This window comes from Cajanus cajan, chromosome 7, assembly GCF_000230855.2.
Source record: "Cajanus cajan strain Asha chromosome 7, NIPB_CcT2T_4, whole genome shotgun sequence".
In the NCBI taxonomy this organism is placed as follows: Eukaryota; Viridiplantae; Streptophyta; class Magnoliopsida; order Fabales; family Fabaceae; genus Cajanus; species Cajanus cajan.
Genome location: NC_138523.1, coordinates 58780384 through 58800365, shown reverse-complemented (window position 1 = coordinate 58800365; position 19982 = coordinate 58780384). Strand labels below are relative to the sequence as shown.

Below are 19982 nucleotides of genomic sequence, written 5' to 3'. Positions count from 1 at the left end.
TTAAAAATTGTTGTCAAGTTTGACTCATATGTAAAAATAAAATAATCTCTGACAAAATACAAATTATCTAGTGGCAAAATACAAACCATGTTGGTGACAGAATAGATGCTGCCAACCACCAAAAAAAAAAAATTAAGCAGAGAAAAAATATAGAATAAATTATATTGATACCTTCTAAATTTTTTTATGAAATTATACTAACACGGTCTGTTTTTTTAAAGTTTATAATAAACTTTTTTTTTTAAAAAAAAATCACAATATAATATTTTTTTAAATAATTAAAAGAGCTAAAATAATGTATAACAATATAAAAGAGTACTATTGAAATATCTTTTCAAACAATTAAAGGAGGTTTATTATAGGAATAAAAAAAAATAAAAATATTTATATAATTTCACAAAAATTTCATGATGCTAATAATTTATTGGGGTAGCCATAATAATGTTGTATATTTTGCGGGACCACAACAGTAATTTATTCAAAATTAAATAGTAAATTATAATTTTAGTTCTTAAAAAATAATACGTTAATGCTAATATATATATATATATATATATATATATATATATATAATATATTTAATTTATAAATATTTTTAATATTTTAATTCAGAGATAGGGACCTCCTAGCATCAAATGTAAACCAAAAAGGCTTCCACCAAATCTAAACGATAATATGCATTAACCATACATAACTTGAAATTGAAATTAAGAACAATAACAAATAGTTGTACGAGTTGAGAAATTTTACACAAAATCTAATCAATTAGGACAACTTATTATAATAGGCATTTCACAAACGGTAAATAATGAGGCATAAATAATAATAACCATTTCCAACATTGAGAGCACCTTCAAAGGGGGTACTTGTTGTGTATCTTATTTTTAAGTAACAGTGCTTACAATAAATTCTCACTAGAGCATACATGGTAAAACAAGTTCTAAATTTTTTTAGCTTTTGTTGTTTGGAAAAAACAACTATGCTTAGCACTCCTAAAAATTAAAAATGGAGAGGTTTGATTGATTAATGTTGATTCAAGGTGGAAGTGTACAGAGATTTAGCAAAAAGTGTAGTGCGAGGTGTTACAAAGTATAGTATGAGTGGTAAAAAAAGTATGGGTGCTTATAAGCAATTTTTATTGGAGTAAAAAATTGTAAAAATATAGTATGAGTTGCTTATGAGTGACGTGATACAGTGGGATCATTTAAAGTGATTGAAAGTTGCTTCTATAGTATGGATTCAATTTTTTTTTTATTCTGTCAAAAAAAAATGAATTCATTAATTTTTACTTCATCCCCTTTTTCACTTTCATTTCCCATAATTTCAATTTACATTATGTTTGATTGTGGGGAAGAAAAAAATGTAAAAAATAGGTGGAGAAAAAATAAAAGAAAAATAAGTGAGTAGAAATAGGTAAAAAAAGAATAGGATAAAAAAAAAAGTTTGTTTGGTTTAAGAGAAATAAGTAAGAAATTGAAGATAAATAATAGACGTAAATATACTTTTAGTCATTCAAATTTAAGGTAAAGTTTATTTTTTAGTCTCTCAAATTTAAAACTAGCTTTTTTTTAGTCTTTATAATTTCAAAGAAATCTTGTTTAATCTTTACATTCAAATTTTTGTTAGAGGATTTATCAAATATTTTGTATAAAAATTTATTATTGTTGTTTTTATTTATAAAAAATATTATATTAAATACAGTTGATGATACATAACTACCTCAATCTATTACTTTCAAATATATTAATAATGACTTGAAGAACTAAAATATTATTTTTTAAAATTTATAAAGAATTAAAAATAAAAATTTTAAATTTGAAAGATCAAAAAACTAATTTTCCTTTCATTTAAAGTATTTAAAAATATATTTAAGTTTAAATAATTACAGAATTGTTTGGTTTTAAAATGGATAAAAAGTAAAGAAATTATAATGAAAGAAAAAGTTATATTTTACCCTTTCAAAATTAACTATGTAGTATCAACTAAATTTTATGTGTGTAATTGATTGAATTGAAACCTCATTCAAATATAGCAACTTGGCACCGATTTTCTTATGTTGATTGTAATCAAATCAAACTTTGTTGTAATTGATTACAACATATTTGGTAATCAGATGAAAATTGTTGTAATTGAATACAATCAAAACCCATATTTAAATAAAAAATGATAAACATTTGAATGCAAATAAATGCACGATCGAATAGAAATCAAGCACATTGGAAATACAACAAATGTCATTTGAATACACAACAAACAGATTTGACCTTCTGTATATATTAATTCAACTATCACGATCGATTAAACAAATGCTTTAAATCGAATATATGATGTCCCAAAAATATACATATTTGTCATTTTAGAATCCAAATCAGACCAAATACTTGAAACCCAACTCTAATTGACACCAAAAAAAAACCAAATAATCAATTTTAATGATAAGCAACAACAACTAAATTAGCCAAAAGCAACCAACAACAAAAACATTATCTAAAATTTTATTTAGGGCTTAGTGTAACATACAAACAAAAATGATATGACGAAAAGTTTACCTGACAGAAGAGAAGTGTACGTAGGCAGGCCCATGAGCTAGTTGGGGGTATGAGTGCGTTCAATGAGAGCTCGGTCTCTAAGTAGTTTCTTTTGTAAACCATTCTTTACACTTGCTTGTCCGGCCAAATAGCTTATTTGGTAGAAAACTTATGAGATAATAGTGGTTTATACACATTCTCTTCTCAATTTTCATTGGTATTTTTCTTATATTTTTCAAAGAAATAAAAAAATATGTTGAATCCACGTCTGTAAGATTTTCACCTGCCACAATTCAATTTTATTAAAGATATAATAATATTTTTCACCTCTTATTTTTCACTCACTCTTCTCTATTTTACCAAATTCAGTGTTAATCTTATCTTCCATATGGATTCAATGTTGTTTATACTAATTTTGATCGGTTCCCTCACTTTTCCGTTCTACCATTTCATTTCTTCCGACCTTCTTCTCTCCCTCGCTTTCTCTAACTAATCAATTTCATTCTCTTGAACTTTCACAAGAATTAGTCATTTCCCCCTTCAAATGAGCTAATTAACTTGCATCAAATTACATCAACTATACAATAATAATGCAATCTTGTTTCTTTAATTTTATTAGTTTTTTTACTCGATCTAGATTAAACGCGAAAAGAGGGCAAGTCGCTTTTTATGACCAAGAAAATGAAAAGTATACGTCTCGTCGAAGAAAATATAGTAAAGTATCATGTCACATATTAATACGAGTTTAATGGTTATATATATTTTTTAAAAGTTAACACCTTATAATTTTATGATTGAATGATTTTCTAAAATTACTTTATACCACCATTTATTTTCTCTTATCGTATTATTACATTGCATAGATATACTAAATCAATAACACATTTATATTTATTTTGAAACATTTTATTATGAATTAAAAGTTATTAAAAACTTCACAAATTAATAAAGAATCATTAAATAAGAATTGGATCCCAAAAATCATCTTATGATTTATGTTTATAATGAATATTTTAAAATTTTAAAATTTAAACAAAAAAAATGGTTTTGGACTACTCTTGTTTTCTTTAATCAAAGACTAAAATATCATTTTATCTCTATAAGAACCAATTTAGTAGAAGAAAAAATGTCTTCTTAATATATATATATATATATATATATATATATATATATATATATATATGATATTTCTTAATCGTTATGCATTAATCAAACGACAAGCTGGGATTCGGAGCGAGGGAGAGAATAATATACTATATTGTATGACATGTATGACCACATTATTAATTTATTAATTTCTTGTTTACACCTTCGTATACAAACAACAACAATCCTTTTACGATTTATCCTATGTAGTTATGTTTGAGTTGGCACAGAATGGTTGGCATCTTTCTCTGCCTTGCTCTCGTTCTCCACCGTCGCCGCTTCCCGGAATCTCTTGTATATGTCACTTTTGTAAAACTTCCTTGTCCTAGCCACCAAAATGAGCGAAACAATGGCACCGAAGAAAGTTGCAGCAGTGATGATAATAAAGGATAACTTGAAACAATTGACCCCAATACAATTCAATTCTTGCCCTTCCTTTCTTTTAATCCCCAATGCTGCAAGTTGCTTCTTTGCTTCTTCATCATACAAATGCCCAGTCATTTTCACATTAAGCACATATAGCCCTAGGGGACTTGCTACACTTCCAAAATTATACAAGGTTGCGTAATATTTAAGTCCAAAAAGCTCGGATATAATGGCAAAAAGTAATGGCCACTGAGCGCCAAAACAAAACCCAATTATAACCGAAGCCGCATAAAGACCGCTTGGCACATCAAATGCTATCAGAAGGTGACCAATACATGACAAGAGCAGAGTTAAAGTAAGCATAAGAGGACGAGGGAACTTGTACTTTTGTAGAAAATGTTCAGAAACAAATCCTGAGAAAACCCGTCCTAGATAATTCCAAATACTCACTAGAGACACAAAAGTGCTTATACTTTTCTTGGGGTACCTAAGCGATGTTCCTATCTGACCCAGATTATCTATTGCGGTCAACGTGCCCCCAACACCACAGATGCAAGTTATGAAAAGTATAAACATGTCAACGCTGAATAACGCTTGAAGTATTGTATAGTCCTCACCTCTTTCAGGTGGACTAAACACATTTTGCCACCACTTGATGTCATTGGAAACTGGTGAAACTGAATTTTTATTCCCATTCTCATTTGCCTTGACAATTTCAGCCTCAGTTATTATTTTAACCGGAGATGGATCAACTAAAGCAAGCCTTTTACTCTGCCAGGTCTTATATTCTTCCATGGAAACAACAACAAGTGGGAAGAAGAGCAAGAAGAGCACTATAGCAGCACTCACACCAAACTCACTCTGAGTGAAGTCGACCCTTTTCTGTACAATGATCATGACCAAAAGAAACCCAGCAAGGCCAAGAGAAATATAGAGAAAATTGTAGAAAACCTTGAGTTCATTAGGTTGCCTAACTGGCTTCATGTATCGAATGGTTAGAAGAAAAGCAAAGGAAATAGCAGCCGGGAGCCAACCTATGAACAAAATCAAAGCCTTAGTGTCATCATAGTAAATAGCAGAGTATAGCTGTGTGATGATTGCACCACTAAGACCCACATAGCCTTTGAGGATGCCTAACACAGCCCCACGACTTTCTGGGAAGTTCTTGACACAAGTGACAAGGGAACCAGTGTTGGCGAAGGATTGAGAGTTGGCACCTATGCAGATGTAGAGACACATCTGCCACACTCGGGGTTTGGCTATTCTTTTGGTCACTGATAGCCATATCATGAAGTAGCCAAAGAAGTTTAGGATGGCACCAATGGCTAGAACCACCCAGGGTGGGGTGAGCTCGTTGAGTAGGCCTGCCAGGACACCAACGTTGCTGCCAAAGTCCTTGAAGAAACTGAGGAGGTTGAGAGTGGTTTGGTCGTAACCAAGGGTGGTTTTGATTTCACTGGAATAGAGGCCAAACATGTAGGTGGCTCCTGCGGCTGCCATGATAAGAAAGGAGGCAAACACCACAAACCAACGACCGGTGATGACTTGGACGGTGAGACTCTTCATGTCTCCCCATCCACGAACACCTCCCACAACCGCCATGTTTCTGTGCCACGCTTTATTTTTGCTTGTTACTTGTTACCAAATAGCTAGCACTTGCAGATGCGTGGAAATTAAAGTCAGTAGTGTGTGTCTCAGTATATATTATATAGACATGGGGAAGCTACGTTGTCTTTTCGACATTTTTCTAAGAATTATTTTTTCAACAACCATACACAATGATATCTTTTCATATTGAATTTTCAGGTCACATGATTACGTGGAACTTTGAATCTCTCCTTATCTTCACAGAGATTAAATAAATAGAAATATTAAAATTTGTCTAAATTTAAAAAAGGGGGATTGACATCATGTTTTTACCTGATATAGTGGATTTTGATTGATCATTAAATTGAATCCGAATGAAAAGGGGTTCTTTTAATAATTCTATATAGAAATTATTTTTATAGATAAATATTACACGTAATTATAACTCTTAATTTTTGTTTATTTTCACAGAGATTAAATAATCCACTATACACGTAATTATAACTCTTAACATGATTACGTGGAACTTTGAATCTCTCCTTATCTTCACAGAGATTAAATAAATAGAAATATTAAAATTTGTCTAAATTTAAAAAGGGGGACTGACATCATGTTTTTACCTGATATAGTGGATTTTGATCGATCATTAAATTGAATCCGAATGAAAAGGGGTTCTCTTAATAATTCTATATAGAAATCATTTTTATAGATAAATATTACACGTAATTATAACTCTTAATTTTTGTTTATTTTCAAATACATATATTATTGTGAAAATTTACTTTTTAATATTTTTTATTACAAATGTCAATTTTTTTTATTACATCTTATACTATATTGTATTTTTTCAATCATATTTTTAATTTAATTTACTAGTTTTAGTTTCTTAATTTTCAACAACAATATAATGGTATCTTTTTTTTTTTCTAATTGAAAGTAACGTGATTAATTACATTTACACATGACTCAATAAAAAAAATATGTTGGTCACATGTATAAGCAAGTAATCCCTATTTTTAATTAGATTAAATGACAACATTAAATCGTCTTGTAAAATTAATAAACAAAATTATTAAATTCAACATTTTAATAATAACAACATTGAATTAAATTAGTTAAATAAATAAATAGACTATAAAAGAGTAACTTAATATGTTATACGGAAGAAAGTGTTTCATGGACATTTCAATGCTAGTGTATACCCGAAAAGAGAAAGAAAATAATATACATAATAAGATATATAACATAATAAAAAAATAGTGAGTATTAATTAATAGAATTTTTTTTGTTATAGAACATGTTTTTTTTATTGCAGATAATCCTATATTAATTAATTAAGATATTGAGTAAAAAAAAATTAAGACATAATAATTTACAAACTTGTATTATTATCACTGTTTGAAAAAAATCCCATAAATGTCTCCCGATTTGTTCTCTAAAATAATCATAAGATGTCTTGCTTGTCGATTTTGTATTCTATTTGCCTCCCTTTGGGTATTGATTAGCAATTTAATTAGCTTTGAACATTTGTTTCTTCACGTGTTTCCATGGAACATTTTCCTCTTTTTTTTCGTTACTGTTGTTTATACTCATATTAAAAATTTATTATAGTACTGTATACAGTTAAGAAGAAAAGAGACAGATCAGACAAAGGAAAAAATAAAAGAAAGTGATAGACATGGTACAATGAAAATGAAATAAATTGAATATCAAAATATCATGGTATAAAAAAAGTAAGGTTAGATTATTAAGGAGTTAATAGAGATTTGACATCATCCTGGGAAAAAATTAAGTCACCATTATTATATACTTTGATGAAAATCGAATTGGATGTATAATAATTATTATACACGAAAATAAATTAGTTCTTAATTGTTATTTATGAATTTTAAAACACTGTATAAATTATATTTAAGAAAATTATATTTAAAAGAAAAATGATTTACAAAGATTATTCTTTTATTATATAGAGTTGTTTGGAGTATTCAAAACTTTCACTTTATAATTTAAATTTTTTGTTTGGGATGTTGAAAAAAAAATTGAAGTCTTTAAGTTAATTCCCATACAGTTTTTTTTATTTAGATTTAAAAATTCAATCAAACATCGCAAAATCTGTTTTATTAGAATTTTATTTTACTTATATAAAGTTATTATTTGCCTTTGTACAGGGTTATTTAATGAAATTAAAATAAATCACTTTTTAACAGAATTCATACATTAAATTTAATTTTTTAGACTAATTAAAATTTAAACTTTTATTAGGTAAAAAAATTAAAATTATATAATAAACTTTTTATAATTACAAAAATTAAACTTTTATAAAAAAAAATATTTATAATTAAATTATTTATGATTTTAAAGATTTCAAAAAGCATTCGGATTGTTGTATTATAAATGATGTTGCTTAGTTTTATTTGAAAAGGTAAAATCTCGACATGATTTTGCTTTTGATATATAATCTGTAAAATGTGTATTGATTCTCTAGTTTCTAAAGTCTCTGTTAGAGACAAAAATTATTCCACCTCTAAAATTAGTCGTTACTTCAAATTTCTCTAGGATAACTGAATAAATTAATTGAGTTAATGATGGAAGGAAGTAAAAGAAATGATTGTTGTCCTCTTCTATTCTTCATCTTCAAATCCAATCGTTCTCTTGAAGTCTCAATGGAGGTTTTGGACAAAGCAAAACAAGTTCCAAAATTTGTAGAAGCAACTAAGATGTGCTCAGTTTCTTCCTTGAGAAGTAGGAAGAAGGTTGAATGTTGAGATTTCTGTTGATATTAGTTTCTGTCTTTGTTGTAAATCTGTTTTATTCTATCAACGGACTCAAACATAGCAAGTATACCGGCCATTCAAGAAGTAAATTTAAATCGTATTTACAGGAACTAATAGGTAAAATAAACATTTATTGACTATTTGCGCCCAGCGTGATATTACTTGTCCTGCTCCTTTGCTTTTTTAGTTTCCAATCTAATGAGTCTTCAACTTCAACTCTTCACTCAATACTTGCACAAAAAATAAGGTGTACCAAGGTATTGTTAAATGAGTTTTGGGTTAGCTATATCTGCACAAAATTGAATAAAAAAGAGGACAATTATATTGCAAGAGTGCATGGGGTGAGTGGAATTGTTCAATAATTCCTATCTAAACATAATAACATATGTATAAATGAGACTTAACGTTGAACAAGACACAAAGGACGAACTCCTTTGTGAAAGTTTCTAGGGAGAAGTGTTCTCCACGATTTTAGAGACTCTTGGAAAGAGAGAATTTGAGAAAATTATGATTTCATATATTCCAAAAGTGATTACAAATGTTAAGAAAATGAATATATAGAAGAAGGTAGCTTGTGAAGCAAGCTAAGCTTAACCATGGTTCAAGAGAACCATGGTTGGCTTAACTTGACCATTCATATTGGTTTGGGAGGCTTGTGGAGCAAGCTTCTAACTTAGCTTGCTAAGTTAGAAGCTTGTAGCACAAGCTTCCCAAGGGTGCAAGGTATACTAGTAAATTCGGCTAAGACAAGCTTATGGAGCAAGCTAAGCTAACCATAATTCAAGAGAACCAAGGTTAACTTAGCTTGACCGTCCACCTTGGTTTGGGAGGCTTGTGGAGCAAGCTAAGTTAGAAGCTTGTAGCACAAGCTTCCCAAAGAAACCAAGTGAGCAAGCGAATCCGGCCAAGTTGGGAGTGAGCGACCATGGGCTTGATTCCATACTAAGTCCAATCCAAAAATCTTGGAATTGGTAAGTTAGGTTCACCAAATGATGGTGAGGCCTAGCTAAATCAATTCGCTGGAAAATATGGAGCAAAATAAGCTCAATATGTAAAATTTGGCCTAGGCCCAACTCTGGCCCATTTACTAGTTGCACCCTTAGACCTTGCTAATTGTCACTCCACTTCTACTATTGAAAAATGTAAAAATGAATGATCTTTAATACAATGTCAAATAGAGCAAAAGTCTCCAAGTAGACTACCCTAAATTCTTCAAGAAATGTCATATATCAAATGAAAGAAAGTGTCTTACAAATACAAATACAAAACGAACCTATACAAGAAATATTATATACAAATGGTATGAAAGGTCTTTAAAATCAACTCATTCTGCTTAGGTCCTTCAATGTATCACCTCTTGGTCTTCTTGACCTTGACATGATTCCATCAGTTAAGGTAACAAAGATAATAGTAAAAAAAAAATATTTGAATTAGTATTGCTTTTAGTTTTTGAAAAAGTTATATTTTTTTTTTAAATGTTAATTCAGTTTTTATATTTTTTAATATCCTTATGTGGGAGGAAAAAAAAAAGCTGTAGAAACTAGAGTTACAGTATTAACAAAAAAATACATAAATGAAAATTATTTATTTTAAAAATTAAAGAAGAAAACTTATATTAATAAAAATTTAAAGACTACAAACTCTATATTTTAACTTGACTAAAATAATTATAGTCCAAAATAACTTTTTCTCAAGTTTTTAGTTTATTTCTTTTAGCGTGAACCAATATTATCTGGATCAATAGTGGAGACTAAAATTTTTTTTTTTCAAACATAAAGATCAAGGACGGATTTTCTAAAGTTGTATCCTATACTATATTTTACCACTTATAAACTTAATGTATTTCTGATTATAAATTATAAATAATTTGAAATGTGGTTAAAAAATATTTTATATAAATATTTCTCTTTTATTTTATTATTTTAATTAAATATTATTATTATTATTTCTCTTTTTAAAAATATGAATTTTACGTATCATTTTTTTTAGAATAATTAAATATGCTCAAAATTAAATTCTTCATGTAATCATATTTAAATTGATAAAGTGTTATTATTTTCATTTTGTTAAATATTGAAAGTCCTTGATTAAAATTAAACTTGTTTTTATAATAAAGATTGTAATAATAAGAACTAAAAGTCTATTATTATTTTAATCTAAATTGTTCTTGATATCATATGATTATTGTATATGAGACATCAATAAATCCGGATATATATATATATATATATATATATATATATATATATAAATGTTTTTATAAGATAAAGATTAATAGATCTCATTTATTATGTGTTGTTTATATATATGTCAAAATAATATATGCATGAATATGTTAATTTTTATTACATAGTATTTACGTGTTGTTTATATATATGCCAAAATAATATATACATGAATATGTTAATTTTGATTACATAGTATTTGTGTGTTGTTTATATATATGCCAAAACAATATATGCATGAATATATTAATTTTGATTACATAGTATTTGTGTGTTGTTTATATATATGCCAAAACAATATATGCATGAATATGTTAATTTTGATTACATAGTATTTGTGTGTTGTTTATATATATGTCAAAACAATATATGCATGAATATGTTAACTTTGATTACATAGTATTTGTGTGTTATTAATAAATATTTCAAAACAATATATACATGAATGTATTAATTTTGATTAATGTGTGCATAAATATAAAATATTATGTGTAATATAGTATTTGTAAATATATATGTTTTTACATAAAATATTATATTATGATATAATAGTGTTTATTGTAATTTTATATTTATATATTCGATATATATATATATATATATATATATATATATATATATATATATATATATTATCATGTGTTGATAATAGTATATGATATAAATATTTTTTTTTAATTGTTAATAATAAGGAACGACTTGATCATTAACAGGAGAGTTATAATTAATAATTAATTGTGGCATATGATGCACAATTTTTTTTTAATTATATTTTTTCATATGATATTTTTCGACATATTTGATATGATTGATTTTTTAACTTGATATCATATTTTAATAATTATATATGATATAATTTTCTTTAAATTGTTAATAATGAGGAATGGCCTAATAAACAGGAGACTTGTAATTAATAATTAATTATAGCATATGATGTATGTCTTGAAATTAATTATATACTAAACGCCTAGATTACCTAGGGAGTATTAAAATTAATTTAAATTTATGATAAGATACCAATAAAAATGATCTGACAACCAGAAATTTATAAGGTATATTTTTTAAATGAAATTTGTTTCTCAAATGTATGTGATACATTTATGATAGACTATGCATAATGAATGACTTGACAATCAAATATTTTTTATTCATGGTTTTAAACTTGTTTTATTTTATCTTTGTACTAAATATTTTTCTAATTATGTTTTACTCTATGATTAACAGTATGTCTTCACTTTTACTCCGTGGAATTCTTGAATCTGGAAAATTGGATGGAGCCAATTACGATGATTGGTATCGCAATCTGAAAATTGTTCTCATGCATGAAAAGCTTATCGATATTATTGATCAGCTTGTTTTGGAAGCACCTGAGTTGGATGATGAACAGACGACCAATGCTTATCAGAAGTATTTGAAACAATTCCTTCGTGCAAAATGTATCATTTTGGCATCGAGGATGATATGGATCCTCAAGAAATTATCAAACATCTTAAGAAGATGTATGGTGGTCAGAGTAGGACTACAAGATACCTGTTATCTAAGACTTTGTTTAGGTCCTCAATGCCTGCAAGTGCTCAAGTTGAACCACATGTCCTTAAGATGATTCATTTGATAGAGCAACTTGAGAAATCAGAATGCAAACTTGGGAAAAAAACTTTCACAGGACCTGATTTTGCAGTCTCTCCCTGATACATTTTCATAGTTCGTTGTAAACTTCAACGTGAATAAAATGAATTGTGATTTACATGAGATGTTAAATTTGGCTGATTGATTATGAGAAATAAACTACTTCTGAAAATAAAAAAGGAGTCATGGTAGTTGGTAAAAACTCAAAGAAGAAGAGCAACAAAAAGTATGCACCAAAAAGGAAGCCACTTGGACCTAAGGGTGGTGTGACCAAAGTGATGTTGAGTGTTTCTTCTGTAAGGAGAAAGGACATTGGAAGAGAATTGGCAAGAAATATCTTGTTTTTGTGAAAAACAAGAAACAAGGTGAGCCACTAATGAAAAATGTTTTCATGATATCTTTAACAATTATTGCTTCTTCAATATGGGTATTAGATACGGGTAGTAGCCTTAACATTTGCAATTCGTTGCAGGGGATGCAAATAAGTAGATGGTTAAAGAAAGGAGAAACTAATCTTCAAGTAGGGAATAAAGCAAATGTTGCTGCTTTAGCTTTAGGATTTGTTTCTTTAAAAATCCCCACTGGTGAAGTACTGGTGCTTGTTATTATGTTCCAAAATTTGTTTCAAACATTGTTTCAATTTCTATGTTGGACAAACAAGGTTTTCGTATTATTTTTAATAATAACATTTGCTCAATTTATCGTGATAGTGATTTGTTTGTGAATGCTTATCTCCAACATGGCATATATGTCTTACTTGATGTAAATCATAATTTAGTTTTACATGTTTCTTCTTGTTGTAAAAGAAAAGAAGATAATCAAATAAATAAAACATATCTTTGGCATTGTAGGCTTGGTCACACCGGTGACAAATGAATCAATAAGTAACATAAGGAAGGTTACCTTGATAATTATGATTATGAATCATATACAACTTGTGAGTCTTGTCTCAAAGGAAAAATGACTAAATCTCCTTTTACTGGAACATGAGAAAGAACATATGAATTATTAGGATTAGTTCACACAGATGTTTGTGCACCAATGAAAATTTAAGCCAAAGGAGGATATTCTTATTTCATAACTTTCATTGATGATACTTCAAGATATGGTTTTTTATACTTGATGAAACAAAAGTCAGAATCATTTGAAATGTTCAAAAGATTTCGTAGTGAAGTTGAAAAACAAACTGGAAAGAGTACCAAGATGCTTAGATCCGATAGAGGTGGAGAATACCTTTCTAGTGATTTCATTGATTATCTAAGAGAGAATGGAATTCTCTCACAGTGGACAACCCTAGGAACACCACAACACAATGGTGTTTCTGAAAGAAGGAAACAAACCTTATTGGATATGGTAAGATCTATGATGGGATTCATAGATCTTCTAGAGAACTTATGAGGATATGCTTTAGAAGCTGCAACCTATTTACTAAACAAAGTTCCTACAAAAGCAGTCTCTACAACTCCATATGAGATATGAAAAGGGCGTAAACCAATACTCAAACACATTAGAATATGGGGATGTTATGCTTATGTTAAGAGATTACTAACAGATAAACTCAAGGCAAGGTCAGATACGTGTAGATTCATTGGGTATCCTAAAGAAAAAATGGGATATTATTTTTTCCAACCTTCCAGCCACAAAGTGTTTGTGGCAAGAGGGGCTACCTTTTTAGAAAGGGAATTCCTTGCAGGAGGAAGTCATGGTAAAGAAATTGAGCTTGATGAAACTCAATTCACTAATGAAACAACTCAGAACCACAAGTTGAAAACTGAGAGACCTTTCTTTGATGTCCTAAAGTTAACACAAATGTCATCACCTCCAACAATTGTTGTTCAAGAACCAATTATAGTTCAAGAACAGATCAATGAACCAATCTTATAACAAACTCAACAACCTCTTAGAAGATCTAGTCGAACACATCGTGTACCATAAAGATTAAACTTGTTGGTGTAAGATAACACTTCTGATGAGGATTATCATAATGATGATGATCCTAGGAGTTACGAAGAGGCTATGCGAAGCTTGGATTCTAAAAGGTGGCAAGAAGCTATGGAATTTGAAATATAATCAATGAAGGTCAACAAAGTATGAAATTTAGTTGAAGCTTTAAAGGATATAAAACCAATTGGTTGTAAATGGGTTTACAAGAAAAAGATTGGAGTAGATGGGAAGGTTCGGACCTACAAAGCTCGTTTTGTTGCTAAAGGGTATCGTCAAAGAGAAGGTATAGATTATGATGAAATCTTTTGTCCCGTAGCAATGCTTAAATCAATTCGGATTCTTCTTACTATAACAACATACTAAGATTATGAAATATGACAAATGGATGTAAAAACAACTTTCCTTAATGGTGAGTTAAAAGAGGATGTGTACATGACACATCCTGAAGGGTTCACATCATTGTCCAATCATGTTGAAACAAGCTTCTAGAAGTTGGAACATTCACTTTAACAAAACAATTGCAAAGTTCAATTTTGTTAGATGTAAGGAAGAGCCTTGTGTTTACAAAAGGGTTAGTGGAAGCATAATCACCTTATTGGTATTATATGTGGATGACATATTACTCATTGGAAATGATGTACCAACAATGCAAAGTACAAAGATTTGGCTATCAAAACAATTCTCCATGAAAGATTTAGGAGAAGTAACCTACATTCTAGGAATAAAGATTTATAGAGATAGATCTAAAAGGTTTCTTGGGCTCTCCCAATCTATGTACATTAATACCATCTTAAAAAGGTATAACATGAAAAACTTCAAAAGGGGCTATTTGTCAATAGGAACTGAAGTTACTCTTGGTAGGGAGGATTGTCCTAAAACTCGTGAAGAAAGAGAACACATGACTAGAATACCATATGCTAGCGCAGTGGGAGCTATCATGTATACGATGATCTGTACACGTCCTGATGTTGCATATGCACTAAGGGTAGCTAGTCGATATCAAGCAAGAACATTGGAAAGTGGTTAAGACCATCCTTAAGTACTTGAGAAGAACTAAAGACCAATTCCTTATTTGTGGAGATTGTGAATTAAAGTTAAAGGGTTATAGTGATGCAAGTTTTGCATTAGATAAAGATGATAGCAAATTTATTTCAGGATGTGTTTTCACCTTGAATGGGGGTGCAGTAAGTTGGAAAAGTTCCAAACAAACTACAATGGTAGATTCGACAACTGAAGCAAAATATATAGCAGCAAACGAGGCTACTAAAGAAGCAATTTGGACGAAAAAGTTTTTATCTGAACTTGGTGTAGTCCCTTCAGTAGAGGAACCATTTCTATTATTGTGTGATAGTACTGGAGCTATTGCTCAAGCTAAGGAGCCAAGGTCACACCAAAGGTCCAAACAAATTTTACGGAGATATCACTTGATCAGAAAAAATCATTGAACGTCACAACGTTAAGATCAAAAAAGTAGATGGAAAGGAGAATGCAGCAGACCCTTTTACCAAAGCACTTGGTATAAAAGAGTTTGACAAACACAAATGGGAAATGGGAATGAAATACATGACTAATTGGCTCTAGTGCAAGTGGAAGATTGTTGGAGAATAATTAAATATGCTAAAGATCCAATTCATCATGTAATTATATCAAATTGATAAAGTGTTATTATTTTCATTTTGTTAAATAGATAAAGTCCTTGATTAAAATTATACTTGTTTTCATAATAAAGATTATGATAATGAGAAGTAAAAGTTTGTTATTGTTTTAATCTAAATTGTTTTTTATCATAGGATTATTGTATATGGGACATCAATAAATTTAGATAGATCAATATATATGTGAATGTCTTTATAGGATAAAAATTAATAGATCTCATTTATTAATTACATATATAGATACATAGATGATGCATATGTGAGTATGATCATTTGAACGACTTAATTGAGAATTTCTAATGGTTTACATTATCTTAATTCGTCAACAGAAATTTCTCAAGAAGAAACTAAATGTTTTTCTTTGACATGAGATTATCATAGTGATTTATAAATAATTTATTATATTTTAATTTTGGACACCTAATGCCTTAGAGTACTAGTTGAATGAATATTGGATATAATCAAATCCTTGTAGAATTAATGATAAATCAAGAAGGAATCTATAAAATCTTGGTAATGAGTTTGAGCCTATTAATAAAATAATATCATGATAAGGAAAATTGATTGAAAGAAAAAATGAATTTCTTAAGTCAATTGTGATAAGTTAACTTAATGGAATTTGACGATAATACCATACTCTAGAGTTAACTAAGAGCTATAACGATGAAAGAAAAATATTATATGTTCTTTTAAGTTCTTGAAAGTAAAATATCACTTTATACTATCTGAACGTTAAGGAGTATTGTTAGATGCCTACTTTGATTAATATATTAATTTGATTAATTTATTACCAGCTTAGTATTAGACTTACAGGGTCACACACAAACGAGTGTTTTAATTTATGTTAAAGAAATTATTTTAATATTTGATAATTAAATAAGAGTATTTAATTCGATTAAATTAAATAATTTAAAGTGAAATATTATTATATTCTTTGCTAGCACTTAGAGTATACATAATATAATTTTTTTGAAATATTTTTGAATTTCAAATTGGAGAAAGTAGTTGATAAAGAATATATGATTAAAGTATGTTGTTTATACTGATAAATAAGAGGAGATGAAAATCTTTAAAGATACATATTTGATATTATTTTTTATTTGAAAAATAAAATAAAATATGAATCTCTATAAAATAAAAAAAGATACAATCCCTTAAATATACATATTTGATATTGTTTTTATTCGAAAAATAAAATAAAATATGAATCTTTATAAAAAAGGATGCAATCTCTTAAAATATACATAATTGATATTGTTTTTATTTGAAAAAACAAAATAAAATATGTTATTAGTTTCCTAATTTTAGGAAAAGAAAATCTTTATTGCGCTATAAGTATGACTTTCTACTGCACATAAAGAATATGTCTTTTTTCTACTATCTCTTTTACCTCCTTTTTCATATATAATTCTTAAGCATTTTATTTTTTATTTCACTTTTTCAAATATTTTAAAAAATAGAGATTGGTATTGGTGTTGACACATGTAAGATCTTCACATTATTGAAGAGAAGCTATAGAGGGCACACTTGGATACTCTTCTCATTGATAAGGAGAAATTTTATGATTTAACAGCTCGATAACAAATATATTTAAAAAAATTCATCACAAATTACTATAATTTATATGAAAATAAATCCTATTACTCCGCATGTATATGTTATGAACAATGTATTATCCAGCATTTTTGTCACTAAAAAAAATTCTCTCTCAATTATGTAAAATTATATATATTATTTTTATGTGAATAAACAAAATTTTAATTGCCTAAGCTTTCGATCTACTATATTTTAACTCTATTTTAATTCAAACTTTAGTTTATATACAAATATATTAATTTATTATGAATTTTAATTATAATATAATTTAAACATTAAATGTGTTTGTTTTAGTTTAAATTATATACAAATAATTTTTGTCATATATAATATATAACTGGAATACTAACTTATGTCTAAAATTTGTAGGTTTGTAATTGATAAAGGTTGTCAAAATTTTGTTTCTCAACAAGTCTTGTGTATACATAGTGATGAGGCAAACAAACTTTCGTGAGCATGCTTAAAAAATTATACTTCTTATGAATTATGTTAGATTTTGTATATAGTTAATTTAGGGGGGTGTATTGGTTTAGGATTTCGTAGGATTTTAAAAGATTTTTTTTGAGTAAAAAAATTCATTGGTATTCAATCAGGATTTTATGTCACTTAAAAATAATCCAGTGGTATTCAATCAGGATTTTCAAGATTTTTTAAAGAGTCCATTAAAATCCATTGGTATTCATTTGAGATTTTTTACAAATTAAAAACAATCCATTGGTATTCAAAAATATAAGGATTTTAAAGGATTGTTGTGTGAGAGGGATTTTGAAGGACTTTCTAGTGTTATCTATAAATACCAAATTCATAAAACAATCCCATCCAAACCCATCGGATTTCGAAGGATTGTTTGAAGTGACTTTTCAAGTGAGTTTTTTATCTTTTTTTTCTATGCTCCTGTCTTCTCCATTTTTTCTTTGCTAATAATACTGCACTATTGTTCATTGCTCATATATAATATTGTAATATTGTTCTCATCTCATTCTTCTATTTTGTGAAACTCTGATATATAAATGATAGTGTCATTGATTTGTTCTATTTTTCTGTTCGTTCTCTTTAATTGACTTGCTTTATTTTATTCTATGTAGTTGAATTTGTTCCTTTATATAACACAAAAAAATGCTTAAAATTTTAACTTTTAAGTGGTAATTTTTTTTATAACACATCAAGAAAAGAAAAAAGTGAAAGATGAAATTGATATTATAATCTTTACAATATATATATATATATATATATATATATATATATATATATAAAAGATGAATTTGTTAGGGTTTCTGTGAGTAAAATGAGATGAAAATTGATCTTAATTGGGGGAAGAACCCTCTTAGCATAAAAATTGCGATTTATCTTCTTCCCTTAAGTTTGTTACTCTTATTCTCCTCCTTTTATGACTCAACAATTATTTTATTTTTTTTACTATGAATTTTTCTTTTCTTTTTATATTGTGAAATTAGGACTTTTTTATATTTTAAAAGAGAAAATTAACATAAAACGTTGCAGTATCTAATTTTTTAGGGTTTAGAATTTATGTCTTCATTAGCTTATTTTTTAAAAGAGGAAATATTGTTAAAATATTTGTTAGAATAATTTATATTTATAAATATCGTTAAAAATTATCATATAATATATAACTACAATAATATATATATATATATATATATATTCCTTATATCTAAATGCTTATTCTTTAAATAATAATAATAATAATAATAATAATAATTATTATTATTATACTAATATTATATATATTGCATATGTAATTAGGTAACTATTTTTTTGGTGGATTGTGGATTTCCTAATCGACGCCAATTTTTAGCTCCATTTCGAGGTGTAAGGTATCATCTACAAGATTTTGCAGGTCAGGGTAATCACCCTGAAAATGAGAAAAAATTGTTCAATCTTTGTCATGCGTCTTTAAGGAATGTGATCGAGAAAATATTTGGTATTTTTAAATCAAGGTTCACAATTTTTAAGTCAGCATCTCCATTTTTATTTAAGACACGAGTAGAACTTGTGTTAGTATGTGTAACACTACATAATTTTCTACGTAAAGAATGTCGTTCTGATGAATTTCCAATTGAAGCGGTGGATGAACCTTCATCTTCAACGTTACCAATTAATGAAGATCATACTTTTGAACCTATTATTCAAATCCAGGAACAAGAGCGAAAATACGCTAATGCTTGGAGGACTAGTATAGATATGGATATGTGAGTGAATGCTATTTAAGAGGACAAGATATTATGGAGAATTATTATTATTATTATTATTATTAATTCTCTAGACATTATTTTTTTTTATTATTTTTGTCTTTGACTCTTTAAATTTGAATGTATGAAATTTTTTTTGAAATTTTATCAAATGTCAAAAATCCATGAAAATTCTACAAAATCCCACAGAATCCATTAAAATCCTGATTTAAAAGTCTTGCAGAATCCATTAAAATCCTGATTTTAAGTCTTGTAGAATCCTGCAAAATCTTAAAAGTCATGAAAATCCTGCAAAATCTTTTAAAATCCGTAGGATTTTTTTTAA

At 27.9% G+C, this 19982-nt stretch overlaps 2 protein-coding genes across 2 annotated transcripts; one reads left to right on the top strand and one right to left on the bottom strand.

Moving 5' to 3' along the window:
- Positions 1-3766: 3766 nt before the first annotated feature.
- On the bottom strand, positions 3767-5776 carry LOC109797557 (protein NUCLEAR FUSION DEFECTIVE 4). The gene has a single exon (XM_020357629.3). The coding sequence runs from the start codon at positions 5640-5642 to the stop codon at positions 3885-3887; it is 1758 nt and encodes a 585-aa protein (XP_020213218.2). The 5' UTR covers positions 5643-5776; the 3' UTR covers positions 3767-3884.
- Positions 5777-12437: 6661 nt separating this feature from the next.
- Positions 12438-15223, top strand: LOC145950108 (uncharacterized). Its single transcript, XM_083061041.1, has 4 exons — positions 12438-12578; positions 12725-12847; positions 13387-13605; positions 14645-15223. The coding sequence occupies exons 1-4, from the start codon at positions 12438-12440 to the stop codon at positions 15221-15223; spliced, it is 1062 nt and encodes a 353-aa protein (XP_082917167.1).
- The last annotated feature ends 4759 nt before the right edge of the window (positions 15224-19982 follow it).